General features: G+C 40.6%; 1 protein-coding gene across 1 annotated transcript in view; it reads left to right on the forward strand.

Moving 5' to 3' along the window:
- Positions 1–774: 774 nt before the first annotated feature.
- The window catches only part of sfswap (splicing factor SWAP), a 44,043-nt gene continuing 25,588 nt past the window's right edge, over positions 775–19,229 (forward strand). The window contains exons 1-10 of the mRNA XM_070988955.1: positions 775–1,150; positions 2,758–2,921; positions 5,859–5,990; positions 9,791–9,867; positions 11,485–11,710; positions 11,936–12,033; positions 12,793–12,943; positions 15,239–15,500; positions 15,583–15,735; positions 15,915–16,008. Of these exons, the coding sequence (XP_070845056.1) occupies positions 951–1,150; positions 2,758–2,921; positions 5,859–5,990; positions 9,791–9,867; positions 11,485–11,710; positions 11,936–12,033; positions 12,793–12,943; positions 15,239–15,500; positions 15,583–15,735; positions 15,915–16,008 (1,557 nt within the window). The 5' untranslated portion in view covers positions 775–950. The remainder of the gene's footprint in view (positions 1,151–2,757; positions 2,922–5,858; positions 5,991–9,790; positions 9,868–11,484; positions 11,711–11,935; positions 12,034–12,792; positions 12,944–15,238; positions 15,501–15,582; positions 15,736–15,914; positions 16,009–19,229) is intronic.

A 19,229-nucleotide genomic window follows, 5' to 3' on the forward strand; every position in this document is an offset into this window, starting at 1 on the left:
AAACTCGACACAAGATGAAACAGCTGCACATCCTTATAAAGTATGTGAAACTGCACTTTATCAGCACTGATTGCACTTAATCCAATAACAACACGGTCTCCTTCCGTACTGAGTTTTGAATACGGAAAAAATGAATCACAATTCTAACTTGGCCCTGATGTTGAAATGTGTTTCTGGGCCCATACCTACAATTACACACCAATATATACTGTCTGTACTGTATAAAAAAAATTTGCCTGTCATGTTGCCTGTACCTTATTCAAAAATCTAAAATAATGAAGCAATTGAAGTTTGATCAGCAGGAATGAGGAGTATACATGATTTGGACTGCTGGACATAACTAATGACTATGACTGTTTTTCTGATTTAAACCTGAAGCTTAATTTATCAAACATTGCAGGTAACACTCGTTTTACTGATACTATCATCACTATCATGGATATGTTTTTTTGTGCTCTTGTTTAATGCTCAGAATACTGATAAACATTTGTTATACTGAAATGGAGCCTTAAATTAATGATATGTGGGTTATCAGTGCAGTTCCGCGCTGCAGTGTAACAGTTAGTTCAGTTTAACATCCGCACATTCGACAGAAGAGGAACCAACTACACTGTCGATAACACAATTAAAATACACACTTTATTCTTTTAGATAAAAAAAACAGGATCGGTACTAAATTAATTCATGTTTGCAAGAATACATATTTTACATGACGGCATATTTTAATTCGCAAGCAAATTGTCGTAAGTGCGGACCGGAAGCACAGCTGTATTTACTTGCTTTCCAATATGGCGACCGAAGGCATGTAGAATTTGGTTTGGGGCTATAACATTACGGATTATTGTAACATTTGGATCACCCGCAAGCTATTTGGTCCTCAGAAACCCAGCACCGTACCTGTATTACTCCTCTCTCCTGCAAATCAGTTGGTTTTCTCGAGTGAGAAGGACATGTATCGTCGCGGAGCAGCAAAGAAAGACCACAACAACAAACCGGTGAAGAAGGATGTGAGTGACAGTGATAAATACGCCGACCTCTTGGTGTTCGGCTATGCCTGCAAACTGTTTCCAGACGACGAAAGGGCTCTTTACCACGAACATGGAAAACATCTTATCCCATGGATGGGGGACAAGAGCATCATGATTGATAGGTCGGTTGAACAAACTTAGACCGAAACATTATGCTAACCATCTATCCTGTCCGTTAGCCTGTTTCAAAATTCAAGGGACCGCTTGGAGTTTGTCTTGCAGAAGCTTGGGAATACCTGCAGCTGACGACGAATGTATTATTTCCTGACTGCTAGCTTGTTTTTGGATGTCATGAACTGACAAGAAATGATTTATGAAGTTTCTAGAATAACATGCGAAGATGCAACTCCCTGCTAGTCTTTGCTAACATTAGCCATGATGCTATATTTATTCACTTGCCAGTTTACTAGGCATAGCAGCTAAAGCTACTGCAGTCCAATACAATAATGATACAAATTGGTTGGGAAAAAGTTTAATTGAAACTACCATCAGGCAGTTTAAACAGAAAATAAACATTATAACCTTCACGAAGATACGACTCATTGCAGAGCTGCTGTGTTTGACTGCATAGTTTGTGCTGTGTACCTCTTAACTGGCAGTGGAGTGTATGTTAGAGACATACACGAAGATATTGAAATTTCATAACCTTTAAGTCTACATAGTTAGCTTTTAGGTGGGTATTGCATCTTGGCATGTTAGGAGAATTTCCTCTGGAAACTTTCACTCCAAGTACACTTTTATGACTGAATAAAACGGCAGCCAACATGGCGTGTGACACAGAGGATGTTTCATGTTGTCTGTCCTTTTCAAACTGAGTTTTGCAGAGATGACTTGGGCTTTTATTATGCTGTGCTGATGTCCACAAGGCCAGAGCAAATTCTAACCAAGACAAAAGTTACTGCAGTTAAGGTGATTCAAAATATCACAATGTGGATTTGGACTAAGAGGAGGATTAAGGTGCTGTTTATTGCCACCTCCATGCAGGACATGTAATGAATTACTTTAACCTGAAAATAGTTCATTTTTGCTTTTGAATCACCTCGATCTGCGGTGGCCCAACTTGTGTTTCATTTGTACAGCCTTTGTATGTGTGTCTTTATCACATAACCCAATTTTTTCCCCAGCAAGGTAGGCTAAGGGGTCCTGCCAAACCCCGAATGCCAACCACAGCACCCCATTTCTTTGTCTTCATGAAGAAACTGCAACTGAGAGCGTGGCGTAGAGGGACGAACCCTGGAAAATGTCGTCCATTTGGGTTCTTACGGATAGGTATTTATGTGCTCGGGTTTGTGTGAATGTAACTTTCTTTGCAGATGTAGAAGTAATGATGAGTGTTACAGGGGGGGATTGAACCCTGTAAGGTAAGAGGCGAGTTGCTTTGTTTGTTTTCCTTTTCTTTCTTTTTTTTCTTTTGATGTTGGGTTGTTGGTTTGTAAGACTTGTCCAGGAAGGAAGTAGCAGCGGAAAGCTCGCTAGCTATCTTAAGAGTGCTATCAGCAATTAAGCCCAAGGACTTAATGAGGGCATTATTTTCTTGTCAGTATTTTGAGAAAGCTTCACAACTTCTAGTATTTTACAAGTATACTCCCTCTTGACAGACTTAAAGAGGTAGAGCATTTTTGTTGCTGTAAATTTCGGGTTTTAGGTCCCCTCCCCTTGGTAAGTAGGTCCATGTGTACAGAAGTCTTTGTCGACTTCCTTCTCTCTAATCCGCTTTATCATCCAACAGATACGATGGGCGCGGTCACTTACATGACCTTTCAGAGTATGACAGCGGGTCATGGAATACATCCTACCAGCTGTCAGAGGAAGAGGACAGGATCGAGGCACTGTGCGATGAGGAGAGGTACCTGGCTCTGCACACTGACCTGCTGGAAGAGGAGGCGCGGCAAGGTGGGCACGCCGCTTTCAGAGCATTTAGGAAAAACACACACATGGCACACCTTAAAGTGAATCTGCCTCTGTCGTGCTGGATGATATTGACGTAAATATCTGCTTTCATTTCTTAAACAAGTCCCATTCTGTCTCACTCGAAGAAGGCAAACATTTAGCCAGCAGACAATCTTTCTTGGCCCATCAATCATCAGTCATTACCATCTTTCAACCCATCATCTCATGACATGATGGGGTAATGAGCCACAGCGAAGTGTTCACCAAGTGTAAACACACAGCATGTATTTTAAACAAGATGTGAGATAAGCTCATTACCCACACACATGCTATGGCTGTGTAATTCGTAGTACTAGAAATTCAATGAACGATTGCTGTTTTCTGTTTGAACATAACCTCCAAGAATATCCCTGACAGGATAGGCAACATATCTATGTTGTTTGAGTGGCATGTGATAGTCAACGTTGGTCTTTGTCGCTTCATTCCCGCTGGCATAATGTTACGACGCTCAGAAATGGCAGCAGTCCAAACTCTTGTTTTACTGGCAGATACTGATCTTTGCAAGCAGCTGTCACTTGGACTTAATATGTTTGCGATAGTCAAGGTTGCTGTGTAAGCCATAACTAAACACAAACACCATCAACATATCATAGCAGCATGGTCGTTGTCAAATTGGAACATTGACACTTTGATTGTTATGGCCTTAATTACTGACGTCTCATTACGCTAAGTACTCGAGTTCATCAAGTCTACATCTGTGTTGTTCTGCTGCTTTAAAGTTAAAATGTTCCCTCTCCTCTCAGGCAGTCAGTGGTTGAGTTAGTGTCCAGAAACTTTTTAATCTCAGCCCTGTGTCCTCTTAACACATCTTCCACAGACCAACACTTAGGCTAATATGACAAGCCTGTCTGAACAAACAGAAATTGCTATATACTTTAATCTAGGCTTCTTAACGAAATCTTGATTGTTCCAGGAGGAATCTTCAACAGAGAAGGCACGTTCAGCTTTCTGTCTCATTAAAAAGTACTGGCTTTGACTCTGAGCTCAGGAGCTGCCATTTCTATGGCAGTCTCTTTCTCCTGTAGGATATTTGCATCTCAGTCCTTTTCCATTATAATGAAACAGGCTGTTTTGATGACAAAGCACCCTTCTGAAAGACAGACTTAATGACTGTAATTGAATTAATAAGCCACAGTTTTAAGTGAAATATGGTGTCTTATGCCCAAACTGACGGGACAGAATGAGTCAGCTAATGATTTGTGTCACACACACACTTACACACTCGCTGCCGAAGGTTCATCCCCCAGGCTGGTTTGCCCTTGAATTCGGAGGCCTGACCCCATTCACTCAGGCTATTACCCATCTGTCCACTGTAGGGACAGCAGGAAGGCATTAGAAATATTGATAGTTTTAGTGGGATTTTTGCCCTTGCTTCTTTAATAAAGATATAGTTCGCCATGAATTTCAATAGAAAGGGGTTGGTGTCTAGGGCTAAGTGATCATGTATATTTGTCTCGCAGCCAGTGAGTTAGGTCACTTTTTGTCTTTTTTATTGATTGGTGTGCTTGTATAAAGACATGCCATAATTTATAATAGAATCTCAGTCGCATGCACTCTGGAGTATTTATGGAATCAATAACATTACTCCTTGTGTATGATAATCATCATCAGTTATTAGAGAGAGATTAGAGAGTATTATTGTAAATGGCAATAAAATATCTGGATTTTGGTCTCAGTAGCAAATTAGCTTACTCTAAGATGTCTAAACACATTTTTTTTCTACAGAGACGGTGCTTTGTCAGTTGTCTAGTTCTCAGAGGCAGCAGTTTGTAATATTGTCCAAACTCAAGCAGCTAGGGGTGCTTGAGTTTGATTCTATCAGTCTTCTGTACAGTAATTGTTATGTAAAATCAATAATTTTTCAGAACTTCCAAACAAACACTTGAGTTTAAAAATGAAAGACTCGAAACAGTAAAACTAGCTTTCTTTCAAAACGGCAGCTTTATGAGAACAGAGATGCTGTATCGCCACCACTTTCTCAGGTCACGTAATAACGTGACCTTGCGAGAAAGCTGCATCACACCACCCGCCCCGAATGTATAACACCTAACCCAAATACACCAAAGCTGTTTTCTCATGTGAAAGCAATATACAGGCATGCAGAAAAAAGGACGAAGCAGCTGCACTCCGTGTCATCAACACGCCTACTGACTCGCTGTGTAGCAGGATATCAATACATACGCTGAATGACAGTGTGTAATTATGGATCAAGGGTGGAAACCAAATTAATTGGTGGACACATTTTTACCATTGCAGGGTGTAGACCATCATGCTGCCCAACCGTACAAGCAACCGCTCAAAAATTTTGCCATTATGAAACACAGTACAGATCAGGAAGTAGTTTATGGTTGTTTTCAAAACTCTGTTTGGTTAAACCAGACTCTGTTTCATCGGTAACATTCATGTGGGCAGATCTGAACAAAGCAAATGTACTACAGACCAAAACAACTGCACTGAGACCTTTCCAAGGAAGTGGTCTCAATGCAAAACAAATTCTGGTGCAGTTTTTTTTGTTTTGGCAATGTGATCTGACCTTGATCTGACCTAATTAGAAGGCGTGCTCTGCAAGTTTGAGCCAAAAGGCTCCTGTAGCCAGGTGCAGTCTGCATACTGGGGTACCTGACTGAAAAGAAACCAGTTGCTAGGGCAAATGAATCGAGTCCTGACTCCCGAGGACCCTCTTCATGTGGTCGCCTTCTTTCTCCTGCCTCATGTCTAACCAATCAGTACATTATTCTCAATAGAAGGTTGCTTGTGGTTTTCCAGCGCTGCATCGAAACAGATGACAGTGCTTAGTTTGTGCAGTCTGGTTTAAAATGATCCGCAATATTGTATTGTAGTCAATTTTTTCTCCTTTGTGTGTCTTCTTGTTTTCCACAGAGGAGGAGTACAAGCGTCTGAGTGAGGCTCTGGCTGATGAAGGCTCCTACAATGCCGTGGCCTTCAAATACAGTGCTGACTACTATGACCCCTCTCAGCCCACAGAGGAGGAGGATGCTAACAAGGAAACGGGTGAGAACTCACATCACTGACAAACTTGTTCAGGGAGTCAGATATTTAGTCACTCTCAGATACATATTGTGTTGGTCGGTGTGCGTATAGTGTACATTTAAATGTGTCGTTAATGTATTGTTTTAAAATCAGGATGCATCTTTGAAGAACCTCTTGTGTCTTTTACATGATTGTGGTGGGAACTGTGCAAGTTTTTAGCTGGTTTACTGAATTTTTAGAATTTTCATCTGCTGCAGTCTGCTGTGAGGAGCACAGCAGCTCTGTCTAATCCATTTCTTCTTTACTGTAACTATTCTAATTCATGCAACCATCTGCAGATACACAGCCTCCATGGGGTTGCTGAAGTCGAATTTCTGCCCGCAGAGCACACAATAAACGTTTCAAACATATTTTAAATTTAATTTAATTCTGTATTACACAATTATTTGTAACAGCTCTGTATTTGAGGCCCCGTGGTTAGAGCATAAAACAAGATTTTCAAATTATAGCCAAGGGTGGAAGCAGGGTAAGAAATTAGCACCATTATGAAAATGGTTGGTAGATTTCAGCCACAAAATAATGATTTAGTCTTGAGTGACCAGTGAATTTGAACATTTGTCTTGTCAGTGGCTGTTTTAAAACATTAATTTCCCCTTCTATGTAGAGTGAGGTTTGACATTAAGACTGTTGATCACCTGTGAACACCAGCAACAACTTTGGTTGTCATCCATCTGTGTCTAACGTCACACACACACACACACACACACACACACACACATGCATGTACACGCACATACGCACACTTTAAATAACTTTAAATATTTGATGTAGAGATGGAAGCACTTTGTCCCAGCCATTGGCCCAACAGTTAAGCAGACTAGATGCCTCTCCGGGGAGATTGTAGGGCCGAGTCCAGAATATGAATACGTCTGCCAAACCTCCAGAAGAATTTGTCTTTTGGGAATAAGTCAGTCAGGGTCATGTTACACTGGCCATTAACATTTTGAGCTGATTTCAACTGAATCCCTGCTGCAGTTTTCGGTTTTTCTTTGTTGTCTGTTTTTTCCCTTCCCACGGTTGAAGTCTTTGACATTATCACAAATGCAAAATCCTGAAAACGTCCCTCACCACAATGCAAATTTATACCCTCAAAGAGAGTGAATTTGGGCTGACACATACAGAGACACTGAATCACAATATTAATATAGTCACTGTCATTATTATTAGCTCCTGAGGGAAAGCCAAATAAGCCAAAAGGTTAATTGCAGGATAATTAATTATTTATTGCCTGTGTTAACATGACAAATCGAGGTGTTGTTGTTAACCTTCCTGTCAAACCCACACTCATTGTTACCCAGTCATTTTCACATTACACCCATTAATTTTCCACCCTGTCAAAATAAGGAAATTGATTTCAATGTACAGTATACCTAGTAGCTGAATTCATTTAAATTTCATCATTACTGAAATACCTGAATTCCACACATCTCAATCTACTGGCTGTCTTATTCAGCTCTGTCAGCAGACTGCCTTCTTGTCTCCCTGTGTGGAGTTGCTGAGTCAATGTGTGTTTATAGCTTTGAATAGAGAAAGTTTCTTACTTGATCTTCGGATAAATGGGAATGACGCTGGACCGGCTTTTAAAAAAGTGCAATTACATCCATTTCGATGTGTGATAACCATTGAGTTTTACATAATATGCCACTTTGGGATTAGCAGCATTGTCCAAATATAAGCTAGTCAACCATGATACTGATCCTGTCATATAACAGATGAAATGAATAAGAACATGTCGTCTTTCAACCTTGGGGCATTGTTTGGAAGGATATCAAGTGATCACTAAATTGATAAGATGGCGTGAACACATGGACACTGTGTGGCTTTCAGGCTTTATCAAAAGCTGTTTTCAGAACTGTACCCATGGCACATTTTGCATGACAAGCCAAGTGCCAAGAGAAATCTGCAGTAATGGCAGGAAGACTGTTTTTTTTCTCCAATGGATGGCTAAATTAAATGGCTTGGCTCCTTCATTACTCTGCAAACTCCCAACAGTACAACATTAAAAATGTTAAGGTAGTTTCCTGACCTGTACATTTATATCAATTGCAGATGAAGGTAAAGGATAGAGGATGAGGAGTGCCTTTTTTCTATGGTATGCAGTGACATGCAAAAGTTTTGTATCCTTGATTAAGATGTCAGTTACTGTGAATAACTAAACGAGTAAACGATGACCTGATTTCCAACGCAGGCAAGATTTTTTTTTTTTAAATTTCCATCTTTTACAGTTTTAAAATAGCAAAAATGGCCAGAAACAACAGTTTGAGCACAGTGCGTAGTCAGTACTCAGTAACACCCCCTTTGGCAGCTATCACAGCTTGTGAAGGCTTTTGTAGATGGCTAAGAGTCTTTCCGTTCTAGTTTGGGGGATTTTCTCCCATTTTTCCTTTCAAAAGGCTTCTAGTTGTGTGAGATTCTTGGGCCGTCTTGCACGCACTGCTCTTTTGAGGTCTATCCATTGATTTTCGATGATGTTTAGTTTGAGGGCGTTCAGGGTCACTGCAGAACCTTCAGCGTGGTCCTCTTGAGGTCATCCATTGTGGATTCTGAGGTGTGTTTAGGATTATTATCCCGCTGCAGCTTTTTTTTGTACAGACAGTGTGAATTTGCTGGTATTTAATTGAATCCATTTTTCCCTCTACCAATTAAATGTTCCCCGTGCCACTGGCTGCAATGCAAGCCCAAAGCATGATCGATGCACCTTCTGGTTAACAGTTGGAGAGATCTTTTCTTGAAATTCTGCTCCGTTTTTCTCCAAACATACCTTTGCCCACTGTGGCCATAAAGTTCTATTTTAACTTCATCAGTCCACACGACTTGTTTCTGAAATGCATCAGGCTTTTTTAGATGTTTCTTTGCAAACTTCTGACACTGAATTTTGTCGTAAATATGCAGGAAAATTCTCTGCTGATGACTCTTCCAAGAAGGTCGTATTTGTGCAGGTGGTGCTGCACAGTAGATCAGTGCACCACCTTTCCAGAGTCTGATAAATCTTTTGCAGTCACACAGGGCTTTGATTTGCCTTTCTAGCAATCTTATGAGCAGCACTGTGTGAAAGTTTTCTTGGTCTCCCAGACCTCAGCTTGACCTCCTCTATTACTGTTAACTGCCATTTCTTACATCTTCATTATGAATGGAGGAAACCTCCCCTTCAAAATGCTTTGCTATCTGCTTATAGCCTTCTCCAGCTTTGTGGGGATCAATTATTTTAATTGTCAGAGTGCTAGGCAGCTGCTTAGAGGAGCCTCTGGCTGCTGATTGTTGGGGCAAGGTTTGAGGAGTCACACTGTTTATAAAATTTGCATCCCCTGGCCTTTCCTAAAGATGATCGTGAACAAGCCATAACACCATTAAGCTAATTAAGGTCTGAGACCTTTGTAAAAGTTAAGAGATCTCAATTCCCAAACCTTTGTATAGTCCTCCTTTCCCTTTTTTCAGTCTGAAATTGAAATTGAGAATGTTTCATCCTTAATTTTATGACTTTTTGATGTCAGTCCGTCTTCTACTCATTTAACTTTTTACGGTAACATAAATTTGGACAAGGAGTGGCCAAACCTTTTCATCTAACTGTATTTGTATAATGGATGGAATGATGGAGGGCATGTGATTCACCAACTTACTAAATGTTCTAGGCACTCAAAAATAGTCTCAAAATTATTACTCAACGAGGTATATATCCAGCGGGGTGTATTTGCTTTTTACTACAAATGACAAACAAGAGTTAGTCTCATTCTTTTTATCCTAATATCTCTACACATGCATAGAAGAGGCAGAGCCTGAGGAGAGTGAGGAGCCGTTCGTCGCTCCCCCAGGGCTGGCTATCCCTCCTGACGTGGAACTGGTGAGTATTGAATATGGGATATAATATAATATCCGGCTGGTTATATAAACACAGCATATGTACATTGGGTTGGGACAATAACAGGAATAAAATATAATCTATCTATCTATCTATCTATCTATCTATCTATCTATCTATCTATCTATCTATCTATCTATCTATCTATCTATCTATCTATCTATCATCAAAATCACAACATGGCCAAATTCATCATCCATATTGCAGGAGCTGCATTTTCTCTGTGGACCAACTAATTGATAGTAGAAATACCTCAAACACATCCAGGATCACATCACATTGTCAGAACATCCAATAATAACATGCACAAAGTGATAGACTGAGAAATTCAATAAGGACTGTTCCTCCCTCAGGACCTGACCAGTCCGCAACGGCAACTCTCAGCGACCCCCTTAAGCTCCCACTTTCTTGAGCATGAATAGAAAGACAGGCTTTAATGTTGCCATGGGTTGTTTATATTCAGTATATATCATGCTGGGTACACAACAGCAAGAACACCCTTGTGCATTCATACGGAGCACAGCATAGCTGTGGTACATTACATGCATATGATATTAGTGTGTACTCCCTAGATTTTGAAGGAATATTCTTCTCTCTGAATACATTTCAGTGTCGTGTCTTTCTCATTATTTCTTTGTATGACCACTCTTATTGGATTTTTCATTTTCTTTGACAGAAAATGACAGGCAGCATTGGGAGAGAGTGACTTGAATGACTTGAGGGACTAACTTTGCCTCAAACGTCTTTGACCAGAATCTTACCTGAACTCTGTGATGCATGTCAGACTGTTAACTTACCGAAATACAGCGCAGCTCATTGACGCTTATTGTTGATATATATACTTTTTATTAAACTAGGATTACTGTAATGACATTTGCCTTTAATATCTTGACTGTGACAATGGTCTTTTGTTTCCTGTGCTTACATGAGGGAACAAGTGGCTGTAAACTGTGTTATACTTTCAGGATGGTGGCATGCTTTATGACTCAGTTATGTTTTGCTTCAGGGTCATTGGCCTGGCAACGCTGTTGATATGACTGAAGATGCTTTCCTTGTGTATCAGAAACATCTATCAAGGGTTACACGTCCCCTTTTTACCTAATGGATAAGAGCTTAAATGGGAGTGCAAAAAGCCCTTGTATGTCAGGAAGTCCTTGACAGCTTAGAACACAATAATGGTTTTTTAGGGTTGGCCACTTGCATCTTTTTGGCTAGTGACTTGAAAGATAATATTTATTATGACTCATCTTGATGAGATATGTGGGTTCTTTTGGAGATTGCTGCACTTCTCTGTACTCTCCAGGTAATGACAGTGATTAATCATTGAAAGCACACAAGGGGAACAATAATGAATGAATAATGGACCATTTCTTGTTCCACTGATTTCCACCCCATGTGTATTTTAAGAATTAATGTCATCACAATGAACATAAGAGTGTCGGGCATGATAATGCTTCAGAGACAAAATGACTTGTGTCCTTGGTATGAGGGATCTCACTCTTGTCTGTGGTACTGATGCTTATTTTTTCACTATTTTGGCTTAAACTTCAAGAGTGTTTTTACAAGAAATAATTCATTTTTTTTTTCACTTTCTTGTAGCCGGCGACCGTCAAGACCCATAACATCATCGAGAGGACAGCCAACTTTGTGTGTCAGCAGGGGGCTCAGTTTGAGATAGTCCTGAAAGCTAAGCAGGCTGGTAACTCCCAGTTTGACTTTCTTCGTTTTGACCATTACTTGAACCCCTATTACAAACACATCCTGCGGGCCATGAAGGAAGGTCGATACAACCTTGTCTCCTCCAGCAAGCAAGAGCAGTCACAGGGTGAGTTGGAGAAAGCAGTCAATCTGTAGGGTTAATGTCCTCGCACGGACATTAAATTTGCACTGTACTGTGATCAATGCAGACATATCCCATCTGCAACCAATGAGCAATCAAACAGGATGGAAGAAGGCTGTAAGAAACATTAAAATTCTGAAGTGATTATAATGTTAAACATTTGCTCATACATATATTCAGTACTTTTTTTGCTTGGTTTCCTTGTTCTAGACTCCCAGTCTGATTCAGATGAGGATGGGGACGGCAGTTACCTCCACCCCAGCCTGTTTGCCCCTAAAAAATGCTCACGGCTGGAGGAGCTGGTGAAGGTAATGTAAATAGAGTGTAGGCCACCCAGTGTGCAGCTTTACCTGTTTGATGCAGTTTGCTACTTTACTTTGCAACGCTGTCCTTTGAAAAAGACTTGTGTAGCTAGAACGATTTTCATTGGACAGTGAGTGACCATGTGCTGCTCATTTAAAGGAGTCAAACTGAGAAAAGGCTTTATTACATCCTTGATTATAATGTAGTGCAAATATGCTGCATTTACACCCTGTTAGTAATGCCCTTGTGTGCTATCACACTGTAATAGTTGTATTCTGTTTGCGTGTCTAGATACTGTTAGAGTTTCTTGTTCATGCTTTTCATGTGCCTCGTCAGGACGGCCATTAGTCTTTGACAGGGCAGTAAGAATGGAGGCATGTCTCTTTAAAGAAACATAATGAGCTCCTATTAGTAACAACCTCTCTGACTGTTGCCTCCCATAAAGAGGGATTTCCTCTTCGAATCTGCTACTCAACATTTCTACTAATGATTCATATTTCATATTTTATGGGGTTAACTCTTAAATTCTGTATAGGGACATTAATGTATAAGGTTGCTGGCAGGGCAATGCTTAAATATTGCATTTCATGGTTTCTGACTTCAGAGAGCTTGGTGTTTGGTGCATGTATTATAGTGTTACTGTAAAAATGGTTGTATCTCCTAAAATTGCATATGATCTCAATGGCCTAACTGCTCCTTCAAAAAAAAAAAAAAAAGACATAATGGTGTGATAGATTTACCAAACTGGCCTTATTCTTCCACAGCCCCTAAAAGTAATGGACCCAGACCATCCTCTGGCAGCACTTGTACGAAAAGCCAAAGAGGAAAGAAATGGCACTGCAGCAATGGCAGCCACAGCAGAGGATGTGTCAGACCCTGCTGCATCCAACCCACCAGCGCAGTACACTACTGACCGTGAGCAGAGATTTCTTTTTTTCCTCTGAGAACAGAAGACCACACATTTGAAATTATATAGACTCTTACGGCGTTCATCACACCTTCAGTCTGCTCTTCTGTATTTTTCCATTTCCTTCTGTTTTTCTCTCAGCCACATAGGGTTGCTCTTGTTTGTCCACCACTGAGCAGAGAAATGCTTTAATTTGTAAAAAAAAAAAAAAAAAAAAAATATATATATATATATATATATATATATATATATATATATATATATATATATACATATACATATGAAGTCTCCCTTCCCAACTGTGTAATTATTAAAGCTGCATTCTTTCTGAAATTACTGTTGACCACAGAAAAACTGCTGTTTGACCTCCTTTTGGACCATTTTGTGCTTATAGAGTTCTGCCACTGCTTGCTGTTCAGTCCTCTCCCCAGTCTTTCATGCTGACCATAGTCTATAATTGATGTAGGGGCATTTTCAACACATTTCCACAAAGTAATATTGAGCTTCGAGGTGTCGTGGGGCACACCAGACCTCCCGAAAACCTGACCTGACATGATTCAGCTCTTATGTCCTCCCTGTAGTACACCTGGTTGCTGGGTGAGGGCAGACTTTGTGTTCTTGGAGTGTGCAAAATCTAGACACAAAACTTTTAAATTGCATTATTTTGAGCTAATTTCACACAAATCACATGAATGTGACAAACAGATTGATGCAACCCTAACTTTATCATTCCCTTACATTCAGTATATAGCGTTCAAATAAAATGTCATCCAAGCTGCCATTTTTAGAATGGAAGAAATAAAGTAAGAGCACTTCCATTAGATTTCAAAGAATGCCTTCTGTACATACTGTATACAGAGCCACGTCCATACACGATGAGTCACATCCAGCCCCACACTGCCGCTCACGTCATTTTTTCATGTTTGGGTTCATCCTCCCCTGAAACTGTTGCTTGAATAAACCCATGGTCATTGGCCTCTGCTGACCTCTGAGTGTTCACTTGTCCATTACTGCAATTTATTCACCCCTGAGAAAGAGATGATCTTTGCCTCAGAACTAGGCCGGTTGATGTTTGGAAATTGGTCGTGGTTGACCTAGCTGCTTAATGCCTTTGATATGCATTCACGCTCAGAACGAGGAGTGTTGATGTGCCCATGCATGTATATAGCTGTGCATGCATTTTTGTTTTGCCACTTATGATGTTAATACAGCGCATGGAAAATACATCGCTTCATTACCCCTTTGGATTGCCTCCCTGTAGCGTATGCAGTGAGCATGCTAAAGACCCGACACTAAGAGCAGCTCCATCGGACCGTCTATCTCTGACCAACCATTCAACAAAATTTCCCTTTTGTCCTTCCACGTACACGTCTTATGTCTTTATCTCAGCTGTAACACATGTCAAGTTTGTAAATGAAAGCTCCTGCTATGGTTTTCCATTTTCCTGACTGGATAAAATTGGATGTGTTATTAAAGGGAACCAGGTCAGTGACTAATGTGTTAATATCACACTGTCTCCATTTTGACACTGACCATTTATTGTTGTCACTGTCCCTGTATCCCCAGCCATCCCTTTTCGTCTCTCTTTTCAATAAATGGTCTTTGCAGTACAAGCCCGCTGATAAGGGAGATGGCCCTTTTTCCAAAGACATCACATGTTGATTTATATTCTGTCTTCTGATTTAAATTAATTGATGAAGGACATATTGAATGCAACATGAAAACATAGCTTGATGGTCTTTATATTTAGGATAAAATGAAGCAAACTGTGGATTTGGGATCAACTTTTAAGGGTTTTTTTGGAAAGTTGCTGCAGTCGTGAAGAGCTATATCTTTGTCCATTTTTCCTGCCTTGAAAATGTAATGTCAACACAGCGACTGAGCACAAATGTGGCATTTTTGTTATTTATGGGCTCCCTAAATAAGCCTGGTTTTGACAGTTTTCATTTCCAGTGGCAGATGACTTTGTCCTGACCTGCTGACGTGCTTTGCCAAGGTTGAAATGGAACGATTGCCATCACAAGACTCTGAAATGAATTAGTAAATCATCCTTTAACTGTTACGACTGCACCATAATTTCACATAAAATTAAAACAGTTGTTTCTCTACACTTGACACTGTGGCTTTTAAGGTCACTGCAGAGTTGAATCAAAAACGACAGCGTCAACAGAAACTGAACATTATGATCCTCTCAAAGCTGTTATTTATTACTTGGCTGTGGAAATGGATGCCGTTATATTTTACAGTATGTGTCCACATGGAGTGACAGTAAATGTAATTATTTCCACCTCATTTCTTTACAGCAAATGCAGCAGCAATGTACTACGGGTACTATATGCTTCCTGATGGAACGTTCTGCTTGGCCCCACCTCCCCCGGGGATAGATACCAGCACCTACTACAACAATATGCCTTCAGCTGTCATGGCTACATCTACATCTTCTGGGGCTTTGCCTAATGTGGGAACTACACCGTCCCCATCTGAAACTACCGCTATGGCACCACCAGCTACAGCCACCTCTCAGGTCACCAGCTCTGCTGCTCCTGCTGTTGTACCAGAAACCAGGTAGGGAGTAATGGACAATTTCTGTGTTTTTGGGATGTCCAGTACTATGACAGTACACCTAAATATATTTCATTTTGCCCAGTTTGAAAGCAGAAGCTCAAGTTTCCACACAAGCGCCACCAGCCATCATCCCCCCACCACCTGACATCCAGCCAGTCATAGACAAGCTGGCCGAGTACGTTGCAAGGAACGGTCTTAAGTTCGAGGCCAGTGTCCGTGCCAAGAATGATCCACGGTAAGTGTTCTGACCAGAAATAAATCTGTTGCCCCGGTCAGGTCTTGGTTTTAGGAACTCTTATCAGTAACTTTCCCCTCAGATACTGCAGAACCTCTTCATCATCCTCTGGCTCATCTTTTATGAGCGTTTCTCCTCTCATCTTATCCACTATGTGTTCTTCCCTCTGTCTACTGTAGGTTTGACTTTCTGCAGTCCTGGCATCAGTACAACACCTATTACGAGTTTAAGAAGAATTACTTCATGCAGAAGGAAGGAAGATGCTTGCAAGAGGTATTATAAGCTTTATATGTATTCATGTGTGTGTGTGCATGCAGTCTGCATTTCCACACAGTACAGCTGCCATGAAATTTCCTCTGGGTACTTATGGCTCCCAGTTATTGAATTCAAAAGGTTATGGTGACCGTAGTGCTACAGTGTTATCACAGCTTATATAAAGCCCCAAAACTTTGCCAAGTGGTACAAGAGTAACAACCTTGCTGTCGTGCGTAGTGGAGAAGAGGAGTTTCACAAAGCACATTAAGTAGACTTTCAGAAAGAAAGGTCAGTGCAATCAGGCTTGTATCAGTCAAGACAAATAATAATGACAATAATATGACAAAACATAATAATGACAATAACAATTCTGCCATTACACCCACAGAACAAAGATTACATGCAGACTTGATGAAATTGAATAACAGCACGCTCTGTGTGCACAATGCCACCTGCAGAAAATCAACAGTCATTTGTGGCTCCAGTTCGTGCTGGGCTGGGAACGAACTTAACAAGATTAACAATGTACACAATATTAAAGTCACCCAAACCTTTCAACAAAAATTGCTTTATCTTAATTCCTATGTAGTCAAACTCAGTCTTTGCAGTGTTAATGCTTCAACCCGCCAGGTGACCTTCAGAGAAAGAGAAACACCGGTCTCCTCATTTGTCATCCACACTGTTCTCACACACCTGTATGAAATTCTGTTTAGCAGCATTTGCAGCCGAAGTTGAGACACTGGAAAAGGTTGTCTAAGCATTCACTGCACTTACAGTCAACCTTGAAATTAGCTGCTTTCTGTCGCTGATAAGCCAGGAGCTGGCATGCTAAAATTAGAGGTATCCTGATCCAAAATATTGAAATGAGGGATGAGAGTGACGCAGAGAACAAGGAAGAGATAAACTGGCAGAGTACTGTCAAAAGGTGGATCCAGCCCTCTTAAATGGGCACTCGAGCAGTACACTCAACCCCCCCCACCCGTCCTAACCTGTCACACAACCTCCACTTTCAAGACTTTTAAGGCTTAAAATTCTACCAGAGGCAAGTCCAGTTGTCTCCCTTGTTTCAGGGAACTTTCAATATCTTGAAAAAAGGCACATTGCTGCATCACTATCAAATCCTAATTCCTAAAATACGTTAACGCCTGCCCGATTTCAGACTTTTTACTCATTGTCGTTTCTCTTGTCCAGCCTTGGCAGTGCTGTAAGGCTTCTGTACCTGCTCTCTATCACTGTCTGTACAGCCACATCAGAACTGAAATCCAATCACGGTGTTTCAGGATCTTAATGAGGCATCCCACCCAATTAGCCTATGAGCCAACAGGCACGGAGCGCTCTCACCGCCTCCTCTGGCTGGCATCGCTCCCCAGTGACACATGCCTTTTATGCTGCATGGTGTATCGGTGAACCAGTGGCTGTTGCTAAGAAATTGAAAGCAAGGAAAGATTGTTTGTTGTTGCATCCAAGCGGCTGCATTCTGCTTGGACATTTATATTGTATATACCATGAAGAAAAATAGTTTTGTTCATTAATATTCTTGTAAATTTTTATGATAGAGACACACACACTATGCTTATAGTAAAAAGAGTATATTGCACAAGATGGCCAACTTCTTGAACTATGTATGTCTTAATACTTGAAACAGATGAGAAAAAAAATACAGGAACAACCCAAAAAAGTTGGATGCTCTGTAAGGCATAAGTAAACAGAATGTGATCATTTGCTCATCCTTTTTTACATACACTCAAAAGAAAAGCAACACAAAGACAATATAATTAATATTTAATCATTCACAATGACTGCTTTCTGTTTGAGCAACTGCATGTGCAGGCTACCCTAGAGGATCACTGGTACCCATTAATGTGGATTTTGACATGAAGTCATTGTATTTCAACATTTTGCAGTGTTTTGTCTATATCGAACGTTAAACCTATGTACTGGATTTTAAGATGAATGGCAGTTCTTCCACCAAGGCCAAAAGCCCTATCTCACAATGTTAATGAATTTGAAAAATTATTTGTGTATCCGCCCTGTGATTCGGATCCGCTCCAAAACTTAATGGGTTCTCCCTTGGCCCATGCTACACCCTTCAATCACGTTAAAATTGGGCCTGTATTTTTTCCGTAATCCTGCTAACAAACTGACAAACCGAACCAAAAACATAACCTACCTGCTAGAGGAAATTACATATTGGAAGACTTCTCCAGCATGAGTAATGTTGAACGACCCACATCTTTTCAACTTGCTGCAAAGAGTAAATGCACCACTTCAACAGTTCATTTACTGAGGGCAAATTCCACCTTTTTTAACAAGAACCTGCCAGATTGTGTGTCTCAGCTTGAGTGTTTTTCAAGTCTCATAGCTGAGCTTTGGTGTTCAGTCATCTGTTATAGTCACAGAGTGTTTATGAGTTCACAGGAGCCCCGTCAAGCCATCGTTTGTCTCACACCAAATGTGATTTGAACAGTCAGATAGCCAGGTAGGTAGATAGATGGAGGGATGCTTCAAGCATATGCACATGTATAAGCATGCATATATATGTACATATATTCAAGGGTTGTTGAGTCTGCTTTGTATCAGAGAGAAAGGAGAAAGCGAGCAGTGAGTGAGAAAGTTTTGCAAGGAGCCGTTTGTCTTCTGACGAATCAAATCAATTAGCTTGTCAGAGTGCAGAGGAGTGTGGCCTGTTATGACACAGCACAGGCTGCTCCAACAAGCAGCTGCTTGGCTTTTCTATCAAGAGACCTGTCTTGTGTTTGTGATTGGTGCTGTGGGTAATGGGATGCAGATATCGCAGCTCTCCGTCGGTGCCATTATTTATAGTTTCACAGTAAATGAAAAAAGAGCGAGAGAGGGCTAAAATCAGTCAAAGCAGACAGCAGCAGGATGTGGGGCTGCTGTTGCTTTGTGTAAGTGTCAATAACATCTATAAAATCTTCCAAATGTGGCACTTTGGGAGCGGATGAATAAAACTGTTATCTCAAATGGGAGCATTTTGTAAAAAGCCCAAATCATCAAAAGATGTCTGCCTCCTGTTTGGACTGCTCTCGCTCAGGTTTAATGGTTTGACGTTATACTTCACCCAAATGCGCAGTTATAAATATAAAACACCTTCTTTTAACACTTAGAATCATGCTTTCACAATCTATTCGGGCAGCGAATATAAAACTGAAGTCCTTGTTCTTTGAACACCTTGACATTTAAAAAACATAAAACACCACTTGTTTTGTTGGCATTCA

The sequence above is a fragment of the Chaetodon trifascialis genome, chromosome 20 (assembly GCF_039877785.1).
Source record: "Chaetodon trifascialis isolate fChaTrf1 chromosome 20, fChaTrf1.hap1, whole genome shotgun sequence".
Taxonomy (NCBI): Eukaryota; Metazoa; Chordata; class Actinopteri; order Chaetodontiformes; family Chaetodontidae; genus Chaetodon; species Chaetodon trifascialis.